The sequence below is a fragment of the Diabrotica virgifera genome, chromosome 6 (genome assembly GCF_917563875.1).
Source record: "Diabrotica virgifera virgifera chromosome 6, PGI_DIABVI_V3a".
Lineage (NCBI taxonomy): Eukaryota > Metazoa > Arthropoda > Insecta > Coleoptera > Chrysomelidae > Diabrotica > Diabrotica virgifera.
The window spans coordinates 60596557-60622287 of NC_065448.1; the positions used below are offsets into that span (position 1 = coordinate 60596557).

Below are 25731 nucleotides of genomic sequence, written 5' to 3' on the forward strand. Positions count from 1 at the left end.
GAAAGACTATTCCACCAAACAAGTGATCTAGAGAAAATTTAAAAGAAGCGAGTATGCATATTTTGTTTGAGATTCTTGAGTACGAAGTCATTACTCACGTGCACAAAAAAATAAAAAGTTTCTACCATCTTATCTGACCCTAGAAAAATTTATTCCCTTTACAAGAAATCATACCAAAATCCTGTGTGGTATCTCTATTGTAGATCTGAATTTTTTAAATTAAATCTGTCATTTGTTGCTGCCTCGAACTGATACTTGCCATAAATACGACAAGTTTATTATGCTACTGAAATGCAGCAATGGATCAGAGAAAGAATCTGCAACAACAGAAAAGGAAAATCACGTGGTCTCTGCAGAACTGGTATATTAGATACCAGCCTCTTTATTAGTCTTCACTCTTAAGCTGTCCGGTGCCAGCCACCGGAGGAAGTCGTGCGCGTACGAGCGAAGCGGAACAGAAAAATCTCCGCTGACAGAAAAACAGAATACGAAAAAAAGAAGCCTTCCCACCACTTTCTGGAGACGAGGCAAAGTCATGGGAAAGCAAAGCCAACGAAGATAGGAGGGCTATGTCACTCCCTCTCATCCTGCCAAAAGGACCAATAGATCTAATACACCCAGCGACTAACACAGATGTGGATGCGCTTGCCTTGCGGCATCCCAGTGGTCCGGAGACAGAGATGTAGACAAACTAAAGTGAAGAAACCACCATGTGGCTCGAACAACAGGCAACACCACATCGAAAACCGCCTGTAATCAAATTACAGAGCGTCAGCGAGACAGGGGCTATCCTCACCGGTGTCGCGAAAAAAGGTCGCCAACAATTGGTCGAGCGAAAAAATGTCGCGCACATTTGAGCGCGTATCAAAAGGTCGCCGGCGAAAAAACAGCGCCGACGAAATAAGGTCGCGTGCAATTGATCGCGCGAAAAAAGATCGCGTCATGTTTTACATTATTAAAACCATTCAATTGGTTTTCAAAAAGGTTCTAAAGAAATTCTATTTGCATACTTTAACTTTATGCATTATGAGCCGATTAGTCTTGGAATTCCATCTAATTACTTTTTAATGTATTTTGGATGTATAAGAAGATGGGAAAAATAACGTATATCTAAATACTTTTTAATGTATTTTGGATGTGTAGGAAGATGGGAAATATAGGAGAATGGGAAATTATTTCATATGGTATTTTCAGGTTATTCAAGTGAATATACTTGAAAATTGAACAATTTTTAACATGAAGAAAGTATTTTTTTTGTTCTACGTGAATAATTTTAATATATGGATCTAAATTCAGAAAGGTACTTTCCTTCACACTTTTTACAGGCTTAGGACTGTCAGCAAAAAACTGGCGTGTTTAAAAGTGTTTGCTCTTCCTAATCGGATATCGTTAAAAATGTACAGTAATAATAGTTCTATTTACAGTATATATTACATACAAACGAATACCAGGTACCAGTTTACCTATTTTTGGTATTTTCAGAGACCGGTAATTAGCATAATTGGTTCTTAGTAGAAAGTCGTTATGCAGATTAGTGAAGAATAAGTAGTTTAGATAAGGGCACCTTATTGTGTAGGTATTTATTAGGAATTCCATGAAGTCATTACGATAAGACATTATTGGAAATGCTAAAATAAATATTGTACAAAAGTTCTTTGTCTAATTGTGCGTTATTCACTAATGTGGTAATTATTATTCCATATTCGTGAAACGTACTTTTATTACTTTTTAATGTATTTTGGATGTATAAGAAGATGGGAAAAATATCGTATATCTCATTATTCATTAGCTTGTCGATTTGTCAAGATGGTCTTAACTTACGTAAAGAGTCAAAAAGGTGCCAATATGTTGGTGTATAATGGATATATCCATAGAAAGGAAAAAACGATTGATCAAAAGACAATTTGGAAGTGCGCTCAGTACAATAAGCATAAATGTACCGGGAGAGTTCACACAGTGGGAGATGAAGTAGTGAAAAGTACAAGTCACAACCACGTTGCCGATGCGTCAATATTAGAAGCAAAAAAGGCTTGTAACAGAATGAAAGAACTGGCTCATCAAGTTGAACTAACAACACAAGGAATCATAGCTACCGTTTCACAAGAAGTGTCTGTGGGTGCAACTGGGCAGCTACCTTCTATTTCATCCCTAAAGCGAACTATTCAGAACACACGCCAAAGAGTGGAAGCTATTCCGGCAAATCCAAGAAGCTTAACAGAGCTTATTATTCCGGAAGAATACACCAGAAACAATAACGGCGAACCGTTTCTTTTATTTGACAGTGGTCCAAACGAACAGAGAATTTTAATATTTTCCACTGAAAGAAATTTAACTTTGATGGCGAGCTGTGAACACTGGTATGCCGATGGAACATTCACATGTACTCCTCTATTGTTTGGTCAGCTGTATACAATACATGGCGTACAGTATAGCAACGTTATTTCAACTGTTTTTGCTCTACTTCCTAATAAAACTCAGGCAACATACACTCGACTCTTCCATGAATTAAAAACGTTACGACCAGGTTTACGTCCTACAACAATAATGGTGGATTATGAAAAAGCAGCAATTAATGCTTTACAACAAGAGTTTCCTGAAGTCAGAATCCGTGGATGTTTCTTTCATTTCACACAATGTTTGTGGAGAAACATGCAAGGTACAGGACTGCAACAAGTTTATACAGAAGACGCGAATTTTGCTCTACATCTGCGACAATTGGCAGCCCTAGCCTTCGTACCTGAAGTAGATGTTGTTGCAACATTCGGAGAGCTACTGGACAGCGAGTTTTACACCCAAAATGAAAATTTACTAACACCTTTAATAAACTACTTTGAGGATGTATGGATAGGCAGATTGGATCGACGACAACAAAGAAGACCGCCAATGTTTCCAAGGAATCTTTGGAATTGCTTCGAATTTATAGAGGAAGATCTACCGCGTACTAATAATGCTGTCGAAGGTTGGCACAACAGCTTCTCCTCGATATTAAATGCAGCACACCCAAATCTATGGAAGTTTATTACGGGGCTAAAGAAAGAAGAGAGTTTAAATCGATTAAAAGTGGAGCAATACATAGCTGGAAACCAACAACCTCAAAAAAAATTTATAAAGATACAGCGCGGCGAATAAAAACGATTTGTTTGCAATACGGGAACCGGCCAAATCTAGAATATTTAAGAGGAATTGCCCAAAATTTTCAACTGCAAGTATAAAAAACTAAAAAACAATTAAAAAAAAAATTTGAAAAAAAACAAAAAAAAATAAAAATTAAAAAAACACAAAAAAATAAAAAAAAATAAAAATTAGAAAAAAATAAAAAAATTAAAATTAAAAAAACTTTTAAACACGCCAGTTACTAACTGCCAGTCCTAAGCCTGGATAAAGTGTGAAGGAAAGTTAAAGTATGCAAATCTGTTATTAATATAAATGTATTCTTTAACTATGATATCTTCAATAAGTACTCACCAGTGACAATGTATTAATGAAATTGTGCCTGTTATATAATTTTTAACCACAATATCATTATTTTATTTGGGAAATTTTATTTTAATAAAGATGGTAGCCCTTAACCTACCCTATCTATATGTAGTATATACCCTGTAAAATATATTAAGCTTATATTAAAACTTACTCTTAAATAACCAAGGGTAAATTTTGCGACACTGCTAAGTCGTGAAATAATACCTCTAGGTACTTTCCCTACAACATTTACAGTTAAAATTACCTTAATTCGACCATTAAATTGGTCGAACATTTTACATGATCAATTTCAAATAGGATTATTTACTTCCAATTATTTTCCTATTATTTAAAGTGGAAAATAAAACTAAAGTCATTTAGAAGTCAATATTGGGTTGACGAAATATTTTTTTCCACCTACCTCTACCGAAAGTATACTTTTCCGGACCTGATTGTAGGGAGCAAAGTTGTACTTTTCCTCCCTAGGGAGGAAAATATTTTTCCTCCCTAGGGAGGAAAAGTAAAAGTGACGTCATGGTATTTCATTCATGAAATATAACTTATTGACGCCCTGTATAATATCTATTTTCTATTACGAAGTATCTATACATTTTAACGTTTATTTATAAAACATCCTGTATTTTGCAGAATGGTAAAAAACAGTAAATTGTTATTTTGATTTAACAATGTTTACATTAATAATTTGACTTATATTTGACAGTTGACAGTTATATTGTACCTACTTGTTGTTTTAGTTCTAATAAATTTTGTTGGTTAGTTACATAAATAAATTAAGTAAAAATGAAAAAATTACTTGTTATTTGAGGAAGGTGGAAAACCCATATGTATAACATGGGAGTAAAGTGCCTTTTCCTCCCTTGAATGATTACTGCCCTCCGCTACGCGTCGGGCAGTAAACTTCATTCTCGGGAGGAAAAGTTACACTTTCCTCCCTTGTTATACAAATAGCTATTACCAATAGGTTAAAATGACTAATAAGAAAATATTTAACTGTTTGGGTCATTATTTAACAGCAGTCCTTTAGTTCTATTGCATCATCTAAATCTGACCTAAGCCTGGATTAAGTGTGAAGGAAAGTTAAAGTATGCAAATGAAAACATATTTTCTGACGCGATCTTTTTTCGCGCGATCAATTGCACGCGACCTTATTTCGTCGGCGCTGTTTTTTCGCCGGCGACCTTTTGATACGCGCTCAAATGTGCGCGACATTTTTTCGCTCGACCAATTGTTGGCGACCTTTTTTCGTAGATCCATCCTCACCATAGCTCAAGCACAAACAGTATACACGGCCAACAGGATTTCCAAGAGTGGTAGGGAAACCCTCATCCAGGCGAAAAGCCCGGAAGACTATAGAAAAATGGTGAGGATAGTGGAAGAGTACGCGAAGACTTACAACGCCAAAGAAAAAGTCAAGAGGCTACAATGAATAGCCTTCCCGTTAGATGAGGACGTAAAACCCAGAGTGGTTTTAAGAGGATTGCCCACGAACACCACAGAAGACGCAATCCAAGAAGAGATGGCAGCACAGTACCAAATACCCTGTCACTCCGCGAAGAATATGTCAACCAGAGTAGGCCCAAAAAGACAACTACCCATGTTCATCCTGACTCTGAATCATGAGGACGTCGAAAAGACAAAGCGTATCACAAATCTGTGCCACATGAAGGTTGTAGTAGAGGACCTACGCAAAGCGACCGGACCAACGCAGTGTTTCAACTGCCAAGACTACCACCATGCCCAGAACGCGTGCCACAAGGACCCAAAATGTGTGAAATGCAGAGAAGACCACCCCTCAAAGCTATGCAAACGAGCCAGAGAAGTTAAGGCGACATGTGCTAACTGCAATCTAAGCTATCCAGCCAACTACAGAGGATACCATAGGTGCCCAACCTGGGGAAGACCTTCACCACAGAGGCCACAACAAACGAACAGACGACAGCAGGCAACCGGGGTATCCTACGCCCAAGCCACACAAACAAACAAACAACAACAACAAACATAGAACAACACAGCGATCCCCCAAGACGAAGACTACTTAGTCAAAATGGTCATAAACATAGTGACTAAGGTAGTCCAAGAAGTTATCCTAGGCACCAGGCAGACGCAGAAGTAATGCAGGCCGACAGGGGATACTTGAGGATAGGCTCCTGGAATCCAGGCGGCATATCAACAAATCAAAACATCATGGATGAACTCGCCAACAGATACGAGATGGACATCGTAGCAATACAGGAAACCAAGCTTACAAACAACTTTAACCTAAAGTTTCCTGGGTACGATGTATATAGGAACGACCTCACAAGAAGATCAGAAGAAACGGCCATCCTAGTCAAGAAGGGAATTAAACAAACAAGACTCACGACCCCACCACTTGTAAACATGGAGGCAACAATAATAGAAGTGAAAATGAGGCAAGACGCAGTCAGAATAACATCAGCCTACGTAAGACCGCAAGACCCACTAATGGACGATGACCTAGATGCGTTCCTAAACATCGCTGAAACATCAATAATAACAGGAGACATAAATGCAAGATCCATCAACTGAAACGATAGAGTTATGAAGAGGAACGGACGACTACTAAATAGCTATATAGAAAATAACGAAGATACAATGGCAATGGGCCGAGAAGAACCAACTCACTTCCCAGGAAATGGACTTCCCACCCATATCGACATCGTTGTGGCCAAAAATCTAGGACTACAAGCTGAACTAATCATGTTGAACGAAGGAACCACAGATCACAACCCCATTCTACTAGAAATAGGAACATGGGAAGAAACAAACCCGCCGAAAAGAATAAAAAAGAATGTGTGTGTACTTTGTACACACGTAAGAAGTTATACTTCTATTATATAATTTCAACGAAATAAATATACTTAACAGTTACAATACAAAAAATTAACAATAATTACCAAAAATTAACCAAAACTTAACAATGCCAAAATTTAAAAAAAAAATATGAATCATCCGGGATTTGAACCCGCTATCTCGCGATTTCTCGATCCCTGGTCTAATGCTCTACCAACCAGGCTATCAAGGCACGTGTTATTGACGTTTCGGATATACATAATTACACATAACGGTGACAAGTGAAATATAAAAATAGATATTTTATTATTTTACGCCCAAGGAAGACAAATTCAAAGACACAAAAATTATAATAAATAATACATTTACTGAAAAACACTAATATATTATTTTAATGGCTTATTTGCGCTGATACATAATTTGAAAGATTAGCAACTAAACGTCATACTGTCTGTGTGCGCATGCGCGCAGATTTATGAAAAATTTTACTCTTAATCGCGCCTAAAGAAGTATAACTTCAAAAAGAAAATAAAGTGGACAAATTACAAAAGATAAGTGAGTGAAGCAATAAATATAGTGCCAGTTATAAATAACCCTCAAGAAATAAAAGAAAAAGTCCTAGAGCTAGGAAACATCATCCAAGAAGCAATTAGAAACAGCACAACAGAGGAAGAAATCGAGATCCACACGGGAAGATTCAAAGACATACCACAAGAAGTAGAAAACTTAATAAGGGAAAAAACAGAGCGAAGCAAATAGCCAGACGAACAAGAAACCGAGTAGACAAAACCTGGGCAAATACATTAAACAGAGAGGTCAAAACGGCTCTTCAACTACACCGCAGCGAAAAACGGGACAACTTCGTACAAGAGATGGAAGAACTAGACTCAAACATGAAAAATGTTTGGAAGCTCCAGAAAATGATGAGAAACAACAGAAAACCCATCCCCCCATTACATGGAGAAAACGGCATGGTGTATACCATAGAAGAGAAAGCAGAGGTGATGAGGTCTACACTCGAAAGATAATGCAGGTTAAACTTCCACCAATACGAGGACGTAGACTTCGTGGAAGAAGTCGAAGAGCAAGAAGAAAGACCAGAGGATGCAGAAGATATCATTCCCCAACATCTACGGAAGAAATCAACGAACATATAAGAAATAGTTCACCGAGAAAAGCGCCTGGTCTAGACGAAATAACAAATAGAGCCCTAAAATATTTGCCTATTAGAGCTATAGTGTACTTTACAAACATAGTGAACGGGATATTAAGATACAAAATATTCCCGAACAGATGGAAAGAGGTCCATGTCATCATAATCCCGAAACCTGGCAAGAACCACACATTCCCGCAGAACTACAGGCCAATCAGCTTACTCCCAGCGATCAGCAAAATAGTGGAAAGAATTATCTTCAGCAGACTGCAAGCGGAAACAAACAGATTAGAGATAATCCCAGAAGCTCAATTCGGATTCAGACCAGAGCGCTCCAGCGAGCTTTAATTACTCAGATTAACTGAGTACATAGCAGCTGGATTCAACGACAAGCAGTACACTGGATCAGCATTCCTGGACGTAAGCAAAGCTTTCGGCAGAGTATGGCACAAGGGGCTCATGGATACAGGGGAGCGATGACGAGGCTGATCTCCTTGTACTTAGGCGGCCGGAGTTTCAGGGTTCGGATAGGACAAGTCCTGTCCGAGCTCGGAAGCCCGGAGGCTGTAGTGCCACAGGGAGCGGTCCTGTCACCTCTGCTATACACAATATACACCGCTGACGTACCTAGGACACCAGGTACCCTAATGAGCCTCTACGCCGACGATACAGCGATAGCGGCCAAACACAGAAACGTAGACATCGCAGTGACCAACCTGCAAACAGCGTTAGAAGACATCGAGGAATGGTGTATACAATGGAAGATAGCCATCAACTCCGAAAAGACGCAAGCGGTACTATATAAGAAAGGAAGATAACAGCCAGAAGAACAGCTGACGGTGCTGAACAACCCCATCGAGTGGAAAAATGAAGCTAAATACCTGGGAGTCATCATGGACAAAGGATTAACCTTCCAAAAACACGTAGAAGCCACAGTCCAGAAGGCCAACATGGCGAGAGCAACTTTAAAAGGACTCACAGGAAGAAAAAGTAAACTAAGACTAAAAACGAGGTTTAGACTAATAAATAGCATAATATTACCGGTATTAACATACGCATCTCTCGCATGGGGACAAGTATGCAACACCCACAAAAAGAAGATACAAGCGGTCCACAAGGATCTTAAGCAGCTTAAGAGAAGCAGCCAGAGTACCAAGATACGTCGCAGAAAGGTTCCTATTTAGAGAACTTCAACAGGTGAGAGTCACCAAAATGATGACAGATAAGGCAAGGGTCAAATTCGCGGAGCTGGAGCACCACCCAAGTCACATACTGCGAGAGATGCTAGGGTATAACGCGTTCCACTGATGGAAGCACAAACGTCCTAAACAGCAAATAGTGGATTAAAGTGAATCGAATATAGCAAACAAAGAGTGACAAAGTAAAATAAAAAGTAAAAGTGAAAGTAGTAGTCAGTTCGTAGCTCGAAATACCAAGTGCCGAAGAAATACACAACCCAAGCGTAGGTCCAACATCACGACCAGGTAAGAAAATAGAGGAAAAGGCGCAGGCCAAACAAAAAACAAAAAAACAAAAAAGGCGTAAGCCACCAAAAAAAATCATAAAAAACAAAAAAATCATAAAATTCTTGAGCACCAAGCCATTGGACAGAGCTCAGTGGGGCTTGGTACAATGACTTGGGGCCCAAGCAAGCAATTTTAGTTCCGCGGATAAGTAAATAGAAGATAAAGGCATAGAGCGCTTCACGCTGGCCTAGTTTTGAAATTCGATTAGGGCACCACATTGAAATCTTATTACCCAGGATTCCATTGTGAATGGCTGATAGTTGGTATCAGCATTTGGCTGATAGTTGTGCCCCCATTGCACATCAGCGTGCTATGGGGGGAAAGGGATGGCCTGGGGCATTGGAGCGAGGTGGGGTGATCCCTGTTTTTTACTCGGGTCAAAACACCTCGCCCCAATGAATTGTTACACACGAATGTACTTTTTCGATAGGGTGGACATCTCCCACAGGTCGGATTGAATCAAATTGCTTGCTTCCTTGCTTGCTTGCTTAGTCTTCACTCTTCAGTCGCTTTTTACAAGTGACAGCTATGGGCATTTAACCTCATTTTAATGGATGAAAATAAAAAGTCCAAGCATTTAAGGTGGTACGAACGTACTGTAAAACGAGGGACCAATGAGGTTAGACCATGTTTGTATAAAATATTTCTAGAATTGTCTCCGAAGTTACCCATGTTGCGCTTTATTAAAATACATGTGGAGAACAAAATAAAAATGCGAATATTTCATCCATGATTATGTCAATATTACACAGATCACAAGTAAACGTGCAAGTAGCGAATCATAAGTTTATGGTACCTGGGCATTGGGCATACCCACATGGTAGCACAGTTCACGATCGAGAAAAAAAAAAAGAAAAAGAACGAATATAGGATTTTTTCTTCCTCTTAATTGGTAGCAGTTGGTCCTCAGATCAACAAGTTCAAAATTTGAAGTAATGGAGATGGCCCGTAAGGATTTTTTCGATTTTGCTTCTCTGCTAAAGGGGCCATTGGTGTCTAGGAAAACAGACGAGCAAGGAGAACCTTTTGGCTGTTCTGATGTGCAATGGCCAAATTATAGAAAAAGGGACCATGAGAAAATATGTTCCAAAAAATTCTTTCAGAGGAGACATTTAAGGAAATTTCTTTTATTAGACTAAATGAGATGCTTTCATTGAAATAAAAGGCGGGTGTAGAAATAAATAAAGAAAACAAGAAGGATCTTCTTGATTTGCTTGTCTTAACCCCTACAAGTTTTCAAGGTTTCTATGAAAATTTTTCGTCGAGATAAACAGCGTTGCTGGGGTACTTATCTAGGTATCGACGAAGATATTGATTAAACTAGTTACATAATATTATGTTTAAGTGGTTCACTCTTTGTTTTTAAGATGTAAACTTCCTTTTCCAGAGCAAATAGATATTTTTGTTAAACTTAAAATAGTAAATTAACGGAAAGCTCGTAATAACATAAACTAATAGCAATATTGGAATAACTTATATCTATATAGTTTGGGTTTTTAACGAAGGAACGGAATAATTTCGGGCACGAGAAACTTACGTGTTGTGGTGGATAACTCCTGTCCCGAGCCATGTAGGCCTCCTGCAGCGGTCCCAGCGGTTGTTGTTGAGAGGCGGCGGTCACGTTTACTACCCCCACCGGCGTTCCTGTAGCTCCGTTCCCGGTTGTCGTCTCGTATTCGGTGGGAGCAATCCCTGAATTATTCAGACCCGGAGTTTGCAAGGCCGAACCCAACTGGTAGTCGGAATCTGCAAAAAATTATTAATTCGTACATTATTAATTCCAAATTTTCAAGGGCCGTGCATTGCAGCCATGAAGGATGAGGGACAGGTTCGGGAGTTCGAGGGTCTTGAAAGGGAATTTGATATTTCCTTAACGATTACGTACTGATTGCGGTCGAGTGAAAGGATGGGGATAAAAAATTTAAAACGGTACAAAAATCTCGTATATTATTGCTCTAACATTAAAATTCATCATTTCACGGGCGTGTGCCAAACAAATATTTTGGTTTATTTCTAAAGAATAATATATATAGTCCGGGATCCCAGGGCCATTTTCACTATTTATTACTAACAAGCTAATTTTTCGTGAGTATCTTCATTTTGACAAGACGCCCACCTTTTGTCCTTACAATAATTTTTGTTTGTGGTAGCTAACAGGGCTAGCAGGGATGAAATATGTTGATTTGACGATTCTTAGAAAAGTATTACTAACTGGGTTATTTTGTTATTTTTGTTAGTTTTCAAGATAATTATCTCAATTAACCGAAAAAATATTTGTCCTACAAAATGACAGGCTTTATCAAAGAGGTCATGAAAATGATTACTAACCACCTGATTTTTTTGTTGGTTAGTTAATATTTACTTAATTTAACACTCTCCTACAAATTGTGTGGTACTTTGTCCTGGTCATACGTTCTAAAGTTTAATACCACAAGACCATTTTTTTCACTAGTTACTTTAGTACAAAGGTATCACGTGATAGGTGTGTGTATTTTTCATCCAAATAAAACAATATCCTACAAGATAACATGTGTGCATCGCAAGTCTGACAAGAATTGTCATGCGCACAAAAAAGACGTGGGTGTTAAATTATATAAATATTAATTTTCATGACGTCGTTACTGATACAAGTTGAAAAGAGGGGATTCTTTACCGTTTACCCTTTACGGCTAATTTAGATAATCAACTTGAGAATTAACAAAAATAACCAAGTTAGTAATAATTTTTTGAAAATTGTCAAATTAACACATTTCGCCCCTGCTACTCTTGTTAGTTACCATAAACAAAAATTTTTGTAAAGACAAAAGTTAGGCGTCTAGTCAAAATGAAGCTAAGCACGAAAAATTAGCTTGTTAGTAATAAATGGTGAAAATGTGCCTGTAATCCCAGACTGTATTTGTATTTGTGATTATATACTTTTCATTTAATTATATTCAACGTTTGTGCTGTAAATATAGCATCGTTTTTGTTGCTGGACTGTAAATTTTCTTGTGGTAAAAAACTATGTAAAAAAATTCGATTTATTTTTTTAATATCAATAATTTAGCGTTGCTAAAAACTGTTTTAAAACAAAACTAATATTATATGGGCTCCTCTAACTTGCTGAACTTCTGCACAACGTCCAAGCCTTCTTTCAATCACATTTTTAGACCAGTTTCTTTATCTAGTTGTTCCCATTCTTCCACTTCCTCGACCTGTTGTAGGTTTCTTAGTGGCTGACACAAGCGCTTCCCGAGGGTATCCCAAATTTGTTCAATGGGATTTAAATCTGGACTCCTAGCTGGCCTCTTCATAACCTGAATATTGTGGATGGTCAAATAATATTGCACTCTTCTGGCCACGTGCGGTCTCGGATACTATATTTTGCTGAAAAATAGATTATAGACCCATGTGGTTTAAGTACCTACTTCATTGCTGCATTGCAGCCCTGAAGGATGAGGAACAGGTTCGGGCGTTCGATGGTCTTGAAAGGAATTTGATATTTCCTTAACGATTACGTACTGATTGCGGTCTGGTGAAAGGATGGGGATAAAAATTTTAGAACGGTACAAAAATCTCGTATATTATTGCTTTAACATTAAAATTTTTCGTTTCACAGGCGTGTGCCAAACAAATATTTTTTTTGTCAAAAGAATAATCTACACATATGTACACTGATGAAAACGAAGAAGGGGCCACTTATAAGGATGTTCGTAGTTTTCAACTAATTATTTCTATGAATATATTATTTTTATTTAATTACATCTAACGTTATTAGCTATAAATATAACAAAGTTTTTGTTACTGAACTGTAAATTTTCTTGTTAAAAAAAAGTAATAAATTTGAAAAAATTCAATTTTAATTTAGCGTTGCTAAAAAATATTTTAAAACAAAACTATTAGCGTGTATGGGCTCCTTTAACTCACCGAACAACGTCCAGGCATGCTACCAATCACATTTTGAATAGTTTATTGATATAATTGTTACAATTTTTCCATGAGGGAACCGGTCCTGGTAAAGAGACAGTGAGGTCGATTTAAATCCGCTCCGCAAAAAAACTTCAAATACTGAAGCTTTGCGAGCAGAAAAATCACCAAATTATTTGCAAAGTGTAAATAAGTGAGTTAAGAAATTTACAGTGTAAATTTAAAAAGAATATTGAAAGTAAGATCCATACATTATTAATCTAACCTAGTTTTAATAAAATTTTATTTTAACTACTAACAGTAAAATAATTACAGTCATAGTCAAGTTTTTTGGCACTGATAAGAAGTCAAGGTCCTATGGGTGGACTAGCCGAAGCTGCTTTCAGCAGTGGTAATTACTAATAAATTGATTTAATTATAATTAAGGTACTTCGGTATCTATCTATCGAAAAATACAGAGTCGGCTTTCTGAACGAAAACAAGAAGATATTGAAGAATAAGAAGATATTGAAGAATAAGAAGATATCGAAGAATAAGAAGATATTGAAGATAAGAAGAAGACATTGTTGATAAATCTAATTTATTCAAGTGAACATTAATTGTTGATATAAATAAATAAATAAGATATTAAATGGTATTTAAATAGTTTTATAATTAAAGTAAAAAATTGAATAATATATAAATATTTTGAAATTAAAGTAAAAAATTTAATTAATTTGATTTAATCAAGTAGGTTTTAATTTGATTTAATATTTGTATTTATAAATACATACCTACTTTAATAATTTGAATAGGAAGAAAGATGGCGGATGGTAATGATAGCATTAATGAGGACGGTAAAAGAAAAAGCAAAGAGGAGCCAGATATATTTAGCAGGAGTAGAAAAGTGAACCGAACACCAGACAGGTCGAAACCATCAACGAATGAAACCAGCAGCCAGAACGAAATGATGGAACTAATGAGACAATTAGCAAGCGATAACAAAAAGAAAAACAAGGACCTGGAAGATATAAAAAATACAATGGGTAATATGATTGAGGAACTAAAAGAAATTAGGAAGGAAAATAATGAATACAAATTGCAAATGAAAGAAATAATAAGAGAAAATGAAAATCTAAAGAAAGAAATGGCTACGATGAAACAAAAAATAGATAAAATAGAAATAACCTTGGAAGCACGTCAGAAAGAAAAGAAGAAAAATAACCTAATAATGAGAGGCTTACCACTAGACACAATAGGAACAGAGCAAATAGAGAACTTCATAGAAGCAAAAATGGGAGTAAAATCAGAAATAAATAGGGTACAAAAGATAAATGAAACAATGTGTGTTATAGAATGTAAAAAATTCGAAGATAAAATGAAAATACTGAAAGCCAAGGGTAAACTAATGAGCTATAAACAACATAGAGTATATATAGAATGTGACCTAACATTAAAAGAGATAGAAATACAAAGAAACCTTAGGAAGATAGCAGCAGAGGAAAAGACTAATGGGAAAAGGACAAAAATTGGATATGGATTCATAATTATTGAAGGCATTAAGTGGAAATGGAACCAAAAAACAAGCCGGATAGAAAAAGTAACATACAATACAGAACCAACTTGTTCAAAAAACTAGCTGTAGAAAACACAATGATGGACCGAGAAACAAAACAGGCAAAGAACAGGGACATGACCAGATTTAAAGATAATAACACAAACGTAAGGAAAAACAAATTGAAGTACAACTTAAACATAGAAAAGAACAGAACAATTTTGAAAATGGCATCATGGAATGTAAGAGGTATAAATGGGAAAGAAATAGAACTGGGGGAAGAAATTAGAGATAAGAACATTGAAATAGTAGCTATAACAGAGACAAAGAAAAAAGGAAGAGGATCAATAATATTAGAAAACGGAATGTTACTAATATACAGTGGAGTGGAAGAAACGAAGAGAGCTCAGGCAGGAGTAGCGTGCCTGATTAAGAAGGATAGTATCAACAAAGTAAAAAATTGGATATATTACAACGAACGTATACTAAGAGTAGACATATATATGGATACAGAGGAAACCAATACAAACCTAATCATATGCTATGGACCAGATGAAGACGCAACAAAAAACGAAAAGAATGAGTTCTGGGACAAATTACAAGAAGTGATAAATGATTGTACAGAGAAAATGGTGATCACAGGAGACATGAACAGTAGAGTGGGGAAAGAAGCAGAAAAATGGAACAATGTCATCGGACCGTATGGGGAGGAAAAAATAAACAAAAATGGAAAATTACTACTTGAATTCTGTCTAGACAATAACCTGGTGATTATGAACACACACTTCCAACATAAAAGGATACACAAGATCACAAGAGAAGTCAAATCAAGAGACGAACAATCAATTATAGACTATACTATAGTGCAAAAAACAGAGAAGAACTGGATAAGAGACGTAAGGGTGAAAAGGAGTTATGAAATTGGTAGTGACCACTATCTACTAGAAACCACATTCAAAAGCAAAAGAAAGAAATAAAAAGAAATGAGAACATAAACAGAGAACACAAAGAAATAATAAAAATTTACAAACTAAGGGAAGAAACAACGAAAATAAGATACACAGAAGGGCTAGAGAAAGAAATAGACAATGAACATATAATAACAGAAACAATAGAAGAAGAATGGGGAAAATTTAAAAATGCGATGATAAAAACAGCTAAATCAATATGTGGAACCACAAGAAATAACAACAGAGGGAAACGAACGTCTTGGTGGAACGATGAAGTGAAAAGAGAAATAAAAGAAAAGAAGAAATTATGGAAAGAATACATACAAGACAAAACACAACAAAAATATGAAAATTATAAGAGAAAAAGAACAAAAGTTAAAGAGATAGTTAGGAAAGAGAAAAAGAAAAGTTGGGAAAAATTCGGAGAAAAAATGGAAGAAAACAGCACAGAAAACGTAAAATTATTTTATAGAACACTGAAAAACCTAAGAAGCAACAAAGAAACGAAACTGAAACAAATAATGAACAAGGAAGGAATAATAATAAATGACGATAAAACAATAATGGAAAGATGGAGGGAACATTTCCAGCTGTTACTGAATGGAAATCAAGTGAACACAATGGAGAAGGAAAGCCACATAAAGAGAGTATCCATAAGAAACACGGAAAATCCAGAAACTATAGAAAAAGAAGAACTAGAAGAAGCAATAAGAAAGATAAAGATTGGAAAAGCACCAGGAAGCGATGAAGTAGCACCAGAAATGATGAAATATATAGGAATAAAAGCAAAAGAAAAATTGTTATACATATATAACCTAATATGGAAGAGAAAAGTAATACCCAGAGAATGGACAAATGCAGTAATTATACCTATATACAAAAAAGGAAACACAAGAGACTGTAAGAACTATAGAGGTATATCACTACTATGTGTAGCAGCAAAAGTATACGAAACCATAATAGAAAGGAAAATCAGAAAAGAAATAGAACATAAATTAGAGGACGTACAAAGTGGATTCAGGAAAGGACACAACACACAAGACCATATATTTACCATGCAACAAGTAATAGAAAAAGCATTAAAGAAAAATAGAGAAATATACCTGAGCTTTATAGACATGGAAAAAGCCTTCGACTCAGTCAAAAGAAAAGATATATGGGAAAGCCTAAAGAAGAAGGAAGTAAGCGAAGAACTGATAGAAGCAACAAAGAGTATATACATGAAAACAACAAATACAGTAAGAATGTTAAATATACAGTCAGAACCATTTGAAACAACTCAAGGAGTTAGACAAGGGGGAAGTCTCAGCCCAGTGCTATTCATAAATGTAATAGATGAGATAGTGAAAGAATGTAAGAAAACTTTCAAGAAATACTGCATCGGTTGGAACAGAATGCAAATGATAAACGCTGAGATGTGTATATTTGCAGACGACATAGTATTAATTGCGGAAACAGCAGAAAAACTGAAATACAACTTAGAGAAATGGAACCTAGAAGCAAGCAAATACAACTTAAACGTAAACAAAGAGAAGACTCAGATAATGAAAATATCAAGGAAACAAGGGACGGAAGATCAAATAGAAATAATGATAGACCAACATCAATTAATACAGACAAATTCATACAAATACTTAGGAACAGTAATCAACAACAAAGGAGACATAGAGGACGATCTTAACAACAGAATGGAAAACACAGGAAAACTATTCCAAGCACTAAATAGAGGATTCCTTAATAACAAAGAAATATCAACAAAGACCAAGATGACAATATACAAAACAATATATAGACCTACGGTGACATATGGAGCAGAAAATTGGATATTAAACAAAAGACACCAGAGCAGAATACAGGCAGCAGAGATGAAATACCTCAGAAGAACGATAGGAGTAAAAAGAACAGATAGAATCAGAAATGAAGAAATAAGAGAAAGACTCAAAATCAAGCCGATACTCGACTCAATCAAGAAGAAAAAATTGGCATGGTTCGGACATCTAACCCGAATGGACAATGATAGACAAGTGAAAAGAGTGTGGGAAGCCAAACCAATAGGTAAGAATAGAAGAGGAAGGCCCATCAAAGAATGGAACAGTGACATTTCGCAGATACTGCAGAGTAAGGGTAAGACTTGGCAGGAAGCAACACAGATGGCATCCAATAGGAAGGAATGGAGAAAATTCGTTAAGAGCTAGGACAATTCAGAAGATTGTAAAATATTGTAATTTATTGAATTGTAATTTAATGAATTGTATTATAAATGGCCCTACACCGAAAGGTACTAATGGGTCTACTGATTAAGTAAAGTAAAGTAAAGTGTTTAACAAACGGTACCAGAATAATAATAAGTAAGTAAGTTTTCCATGAGAATCTCCTCGACATGTTGTAGATTTCTTGGTAGCTGACAATCCTTCAAGCGCTTCCTGAGTGTATCCCAAATGTGTTCAATGGGATTTAAATCTGGACTCCGCGCTGGCCACTCCATATCCTGAATATTATGAGTATTTAAATTATTTTGCATTATTCTAGCCACGTGCAGTCTCGCATCATCTGGCTGAAGGATAAATCATGGACCCATATTTTCATCAAATTGGACATGTGGTTAAAGAACTTCGTTAATGTACGCTCTACCGTCATTACCCCTCACCGAATAATTACTAGGTCAGAGCGGCCATTTAAAGTTATCCCACTCCAATTCATAATTAAACTTTCGCCAAAAGCTTAGGTTTATTAAATTGTGGAATCCAAAAACGCTTGCCTAATCTTTAATCACTATAATTAACACTGCAATTAATATGATTCAAAAGACATCTGGACTCGTCAGTAAATATCACGTTAATCCATTATGCCACGGTCGAATTCATGTGTTTTTCAGCAAACAAGCGTCTGTTTCAAAAACTAAAGAAAGGCTCAAAAAATAAAGAAAGGAAAAGCGGTAGGACCAGATGATATTCCTGGGAAAGTATGGAGAGCATTGGGGAGATAGGAACAAGGTGGCTAGCAGGTCTATTCAATAGAATTATGGAAGTTGGACAAATGCCAGAAGAATGGAGAAGCAGTATACTGGTACCTGTTTACAAAAACAAGGGAGATATACAACAATGTACAAACTACAGGGCTATAAAACTGCTTAACCACATCATGAAAATATGGGAAAGAGTAATTATTGATAAACGGATACGTGAATAGACCGAAATATCCGAGAATCAATTTGGCTTTATGCAGGGGAGATCAACAACAGATGCAATTTTCATTACAAGGCAGTTGATGGAAAAATACAGGAGTAAAGAAACAAACGCTCATATGGTATTCATTGATCTTGAGAAAGCATATGATAGAGTTCCTCGAGAACGGTGTGGTGGGCACTCAATAAGAAAGGAGTCCCTGGTGAATATGTAAAGATTGTGAGGGATATGTATGAGGGAGTAACAACTAGTGTTAGGACAGGTGTGGGAGAGACTGATAAATTTCATGTGAAAGTAGGATTGCACCAAGGATCTGTGCTTAGTCTGTATTTATTCTCATTAGTTTTGGAGCAGATAACAGCGAAACTACAGGTTAACATTCCATGGTGCTTGATGATGTCGTGTTAGTAGCAAATAGTGAATGAGACTTAGAACAAAAACTGAAACAGTGAAGGCAACCTCTGGAGGAAAAAGGATTAAAACTTAGTAGGACAAAAACAGAGTATTTGGAATGTTCATTTAAAGATGGAGTTACTACAAATAAAATGGTACCTTTGGATGGTGAACTGATTGTAAAAAGCAATAGTTTTAAGTACCTGGGATCGGTATTACAGAGTAATGGAGAAATAGATGGAGATACATGCAGTAGAATTAGGGCTGGATGGATGAAGTGGAAAGAAGCGAGTGGTGTGTTGTGTGACAGAAAAGTTCCAATGAATCTGAAGGAAAAATTCAATAAAACAACCATAAGACCGGCTATAATGTACGGAACTGAACGTTGGACAGTAAAGAAGAAAGAGGAACAACGAATGCTTGTGGCGGAAATGAGAATGCTTAGATGGATGAGTGGAGTGACAAAGAAGGATAAAATTAGAAATGAGTATATTAGGGGAAGTCTAGGTGTGGCACCAATTGATGCCAATATGAGAGAGCATAGGTTAAGATGGTTTGGTCATGTTCAACGTCGAGACGTTATTCACCCAATACGAAGAATAGCTGAAGTGCAAATTCCTGGAACTAGTAGGAGAGGAAGACCAAAGAAGACCTGGGGGGAGACGATAAGGCAGGACATGTTGGTAAAGGGGATTGACATTGATATGACCCAAGATAGAATTGTATGAAGAAGTGCAATTAGGGAAGCCGACCCCGCATAGGGATAAGGCAAAGAGAATAATGATGAGGTATATTCTTGGACTTATTCTATCTCATTGCCATTTAAAGTTATACGTCTTGGGTCGTCTGTATTTGTTATTGTTTTTGTTTTTGCCATATTTATTTTTAGACCGACGGATGCGACGTATTGGGAGTTGTCCTCGAATGTGCCTTGTAGATGAGGGTGTCGATAGCGAATCTGAGGTAGTTTTGATGGCGTCTTTTAGGGCTAGATTAAAAATCTTTGGCGATATTACGTCACATTCGTGGATAAAATTTTGTCATATAATTTTTGTTATTTGACTATAATAATGAGGAGCTATTAATTGTAGAATATATATTATATTCTACAATTATTAATAACTTGTCTGTGGCCCACACCTCATACTGTCAAATGCCTTTTCATAGTCTATGAAGACAAGAAATACGGGTAGTTGGTATTTGTCTTCCCTATCAACGTCTCATTGTCAGCAGATGGTCTGATGTTACTTTATCCTTTGCGAAGCCAGCCTGTTCTACCGGTGGGTAAAGATCCAAGTCAAGTAGTTATTAATAATTCCCATAAACTGTTTGTATAGTTGACCGAGCAACGATATACGTCTATAAATACATAAATTACTTAACACATTCTTTTAAAGCCTTTAAAATATAGGAGTGTTACGATTTTTGGTTATCCGATGAGCAAATTGCTCACCCATTAGGACCATTATACAGGGTTGCGAAAAAGTCTGACAACACGGTAATTTATCGGAAACCGCTAGCACGATTTTTATGTGTTTTTCTGGTTGAGGGTATTTTAATGCGGCCGATATCACAGTGGTAATTACATTGTTGTCAAATCGTCCGTTTTTCTAGAAGTATACTAAACTTTCTTATTTTAAATGGAACACCCTATAAATTTTTTAAGTTTAAGTTTCGGAATCCATAAGGAATACTTATTCTTTTTCGTACGATATTCCCTATAATACCTAAATGCCATAATTTCGGAGTTATTGCTACATTTATTAAAAAAAATTAAACAATTTATAAAAATCAATTTTTCGGCCTGGATAGATAATATTTTAGATTCTTCAGATCATTTGGAACAAAAAAGTTCTTTTGTAATTTTTCTCTAAACTTATACGTTTTCGAGTTATAAACAATTTGAAACTGAAAAAAAAACGAAAAATGACGATTTTCAAGGTTCAAAAACACAAGTAAAAAAAATGTGTGTGTACTTTGAACGCACCTAAGAAGTTATACTTCTGTTATAATAGAATATCAACAAAATAAATAATATACTTAACAGATTAGTTGTATTTTATTTAAATATTAAACTAACTTTCTTACCTACCAAAAAATTTTTATTAAAACTACCAAAAATTAAAAAAAAATGAATCATCCGGGATTGGAACCCGGGACCTCTCGATCTCTGTTCCAATGCTCTGCTAACCAAGCTATCGAGCCCCTTGTAATTGACATCTCGGATATAATTACACAACACGGTGACAAATAGATCAAGTGAAGTATAAAAATGTTATGCCTAGATATTTTATTATCTTACTACCGAGGAAGACAAATCCAAACACACAAAAATTATAATAAATAATACATTTACTAAAACCACTAATATTATGTTCTTTTAATGGCTTATTTGCGCTGATATATACATACCTATCTTGAAAGATTAGCAAGGAACTACATACTGTCTGTGTGCGCATGCGCCAGGGAATTATAAAATTTCACTCTCGATCGTAAAGAAGTATAACTTCAAAAAATAATTTTTGAAACCTACTTAAATTCAAGATCAAACCTTCTTCTATCAGACACCTTTTTGGCACGTTTTATTCTAAATTATTGTTTTCTTAATTATAATGAAGCGAATATGAGAGAACGGGAGATCGGACTGCATTAACAACTAAAAAATAATATTTATTTACAAGACCAAATTGCTTATCGGTATCTGATAAAATATTGCTCAAACTTGAATTTAGGCACTTCGTTGTTTCAAAAATAATATTTTTTGCTTGTGTTTTTGAATCTAGAAAATCGTTATTCTTCGATTTTTTCAGTTTTAAATTGTTTGTAACTCAGAAAGGATCAACTTTAGAGGAAAATTAAACAAAAAGTTTTTTAAACAAATTTAAACTTAAACAAAAAAGCATCCGTTATAGCTTGCAAATTGTAGAAGCCTCGGAGGTGTTACCAGAGAAGGTTCCCATTGTTTTCAGTCTGGTAGGATGTAGAATGACATTTTTGGATGTTGTTTTATGTGCTATAAGATTGAAAACTTAGTTTTTTTGATAGCAGTTGCCGCTAGGGCATCCCTGCCATTTCGTTCGTTGTAATCCGTGACTGCACGCCGTGGTTTGTCCTAGTTGGGTCAGAGAGCAGCATATGTGCCTCCTGATGAGAGACTAATAAGTTTCGAAACCGGTGGAAGTGCTTGCTGCACTCTCTGATTGAACTGGAATAATGATGCGGCTGTAGTTTTGTGTTACAACGAAATTGAAAATGGTTATTCATTTTTAAAAACTTTTTTGTTCACAATGATCCAATGAACCTAAAATAGTGTCTACCCGGGCCGAAAAACTTAATTTTTTATAATTGTTTACATTTTTTTTTAATAAATGTGGCAATAACTTCTAAATTATGGCATTTAGGTAGGTATAGGGAATATCATATGAAAAATAATCAGTATCCTTTAGGAGTTCCATAACGCAGAAAATATACAGGGTGTTCTATTTAAAATAAGAAAGATCATTAGATTTCCAGAAAAACGGAAGATTTGACAACAATTTAATTAATATCGGCCGTATTCAAAGACCCTCACCCACCAAAATCCATAAAAATCGTTCCCTCACCCGTAAAAAAAAGCCACGAGGTGGCTAACGGCAATTAGATATTGGGGAATACATGGTTTCGGATTTGGTGAATCCATACAAAGAATCTGGGAGAAACATAACCACGGACAATGTTTTCACTGCACTACAATTAGCTGATACGTTGAATTATAGGGATATGAGTGTATTTGGATAAGAAAAATTATAAGCGGTTTCTATCACCAAATGTGTAACCTTTGAAAAGTCGAAATATTTATTCGAGTAATTTTTCGTATACAAAAGAGGTCACAGTTTGTTCTTATGTTCTCAAAATTATTAATAAATAGTTAGTTATGCTGTCATCAGTCTACAAGACTCCAAAAATATCAAACACATTATCTGCAAAAAACAGAAATTATTCTATAAAAATGTATACCATTCATAGAAATTATTCTGTATTGTACAATAAAAATAAAGTAGAGTTGATACAATAAATAATATTTATGTTTTTGGAATATACCACTAGGCGAGGAATCCAAAGTTGGTGACTGGAATTTTTTTTTCATTTTAGACTATATGTGACAGCTTTGGCCATTTAGAAGTATATTATATGTATAGATAAGAGTCGTAAACTAAGAAACGTAGATAACACGCATCGAATGTTTCTCAAAAACTCACAAGATCAACTTTGCATTGTGCTCATCCGTACTCGTCTTACCCTTCCAAAGGTAGAAGGAAAATAGTTTAACAAAACGGTTACGGAAGCGTCTTTGCGACATCAACTATTGCTATCTACAATACTGGAACTTCAAAAAGGGCAACAACGTATCGCATCTTGATACGTCATCTTGATTGGCCGTTGTTACATATGCCGCCAAGCCAATTACAAATAGCGAAAGACAACAAAAGGTCCAAACCAAAGGACCAGACCAAAATTCAACAATTATTGTATAAATAATTGCGTTGCGCATTAGAATTTTATTCGGTGACCTATAATGAGGTAGGTACATATATAATATATGTACCATTTCAGTAATAGAAGTCACTAAAAAATACCATTCAAGCTTTTTGCCACTTCGAGTCAATCAAAAAATCATAAAAATGTTTATTTTTTGGACCTTATTTTGATTACTCCTAAGAAATCAGCCCCTGGATCTTTTTTAGAACCAAATCAATAAAAAGTAGATAGCAAAAGTTAGATGTGTACCCTTCCAGTAATTCAAAGGTTAAAAGAGAAAAATCGAACAATTATTAAAATTGCATAAGACATAATAACACATCAAGTAGTATACATATATTTTTATGCATAATATTTCTCATATTAAAATTTTATTACTGAATAAAATATTCATATTAGTATGAAATTAAAAAGAGATAACGGGACTACCAAAAAATATGTATTACATCTTATCTACATATAACTATTTATTGCTTTCACTTGGCTGTAATTAGGGAATTTTGGTAGACAAAAAAAAACAATCAAATAAAGAGGAAAAGAGAAATCAAAAATATGTACACATCTTATCTACACATAACTATTTATTGCTTTCACTTGGCTGTAATTAGGGAATTTTGGTAGACAAAAAAACAATCAAACAAAGAGGAAAAGAGAAAGCGTTGAATTGTTGTTATCGATAAAATTTGATAAACAACTTAAAAACATTTAGATTGGGTGGTTTCGCTTAATGAGGGTGTGTTGCAGGTAAGACAAATTTCTATATAACAAGAAGTTTAATAATATTTTAGTTAGTTGTGATAAAACTTTTTAACTGTTTAATTGTGTTACGCAGCAAAGTTCTACAAGATGGGTAATAAGAAAAATTCTCAAAAGAGGAAAGGCAAACCAGGAAGACCAAAAACGTAAGTTTTTTTCAGTACTTATATATACAATTCCTATTTATTGAACAGTTTTCTATTATCTATTTCGCCCTTCTCCTTTTTTTATCTGTTTCCTATGAATTATTGAATTCCGGCAAAACGTTTTTTTAAGTAGCTTCTATCCTGGAGACCAAATATAACATAAAGTAGTTCCAATTACTGTTTTTTTTTCCTTACATTACGCATCAACCACGCAGGGTTATTAGCGTGTATGGATTGTGTTACAAAATTATAACTTAAAAATAGATTTTAAACATAACAATAGGAAATTATAAAAAGCTCTAAGTCTATACAAAGTAAAGTAAAATACTATATTTTTGGTAAGAGGTTGCAGTCTTTGAGGAATGTGAAGATGCTTTTTGTATCACTGTCTTTTCCGAGTGCACTATTTAATGTTGGTGGTATGTTGCACTTTTTTTCGTTGCACTTTATACTTCGGACACTGAAATAAACAATGCTTTACGGTAAGGACACTTCTACACAAATCACACACAGGTTGATCGGCACGTTGGAGTATGTAGTCATGGGTTAATCGAGTATGGCCAATCCGGAGACGAGTGAAGATTACTTGCTCTCTTCTGTTTTTGAATTGTGGAATTTGATTGTGGTTAATGTCGACTTCGTATAGCTTGGTTGATGAGTCCCTCCATGTATCCTGCCATATTTTAAAAGTATTTACTTTGAAATATGCTTTCAGGTCGGTGTGTAGGGTTTTCATGTTCTCTTCTGCGTTTGGGTTATTAGGTGCATTCTTTGCTATTTTGTCCACAACTTCGTTACCTTCGATTCCAGTATGAGATGGTACCCAAATAAAATTAACTTTAATATCCATATTTTCTGCATATTTCAGTTCCTTTTTAATGAAAAGTAGTAGTGGATGATCAGAATAGAGTTGTTTTAATGCCAATATTGAGCTGAGAGAATCTGTGATAATGATGTTTCTCTGATGATCAGAGCCAATGCTTTTAGAATAGCAAACAGTTCAGCGGAGAACGTTGTTGTATATGAAGGTAACTTATAAGCTGCTGTGTAATCTGACGAGTAGATTGCTGCGCCAGTTCCGTCTTCGTTTTTGGAGGCATCGGTGTAAACTTTGAAGCAGCTACCATATTTGCTTAATATTTTAAGAAATTCTTCATTTATTTGACTTGCAGGCGTTTCTGATTTGTTTAGTCGCAATAAGCTGGTATCAGTAAAGGGAAGGCGAATTGTCCAAGGAGGAGGGGTTTGGATTGCGGAAATATCATAGGTGTCTGGAAAATGAATACCTATTTTTGATAAGTAAGTTTGTATGCGGTAATAAAAAGGGTGATCAGTTCTATTTGAGTTTTGGAAACAACTTTTAAAGCGGTCAG

General features: G+C 35.6%; 1 protein-coding gene across 1 annotated transcript in view; it reads right to left on the reverse strand.

The window, feature by feature from the left end:
- LOC114330063 (nephrin-like) overlaps positions 1-25731 on the reverse strand; it is a 197134-nt gene that overhangs the window by 27397 nt on the left and 144006 nt on the right. The window contains exon 6 of the mRNA XM_050652916.1: positions 10508-10716. Within this exon, the coding sequence (XP_050508873.1) occupies positions 10508-10716 (209 nt within the window). The remainder of the gene's footprint in view (positions 1-10507; positions 10717-25731) is intronic.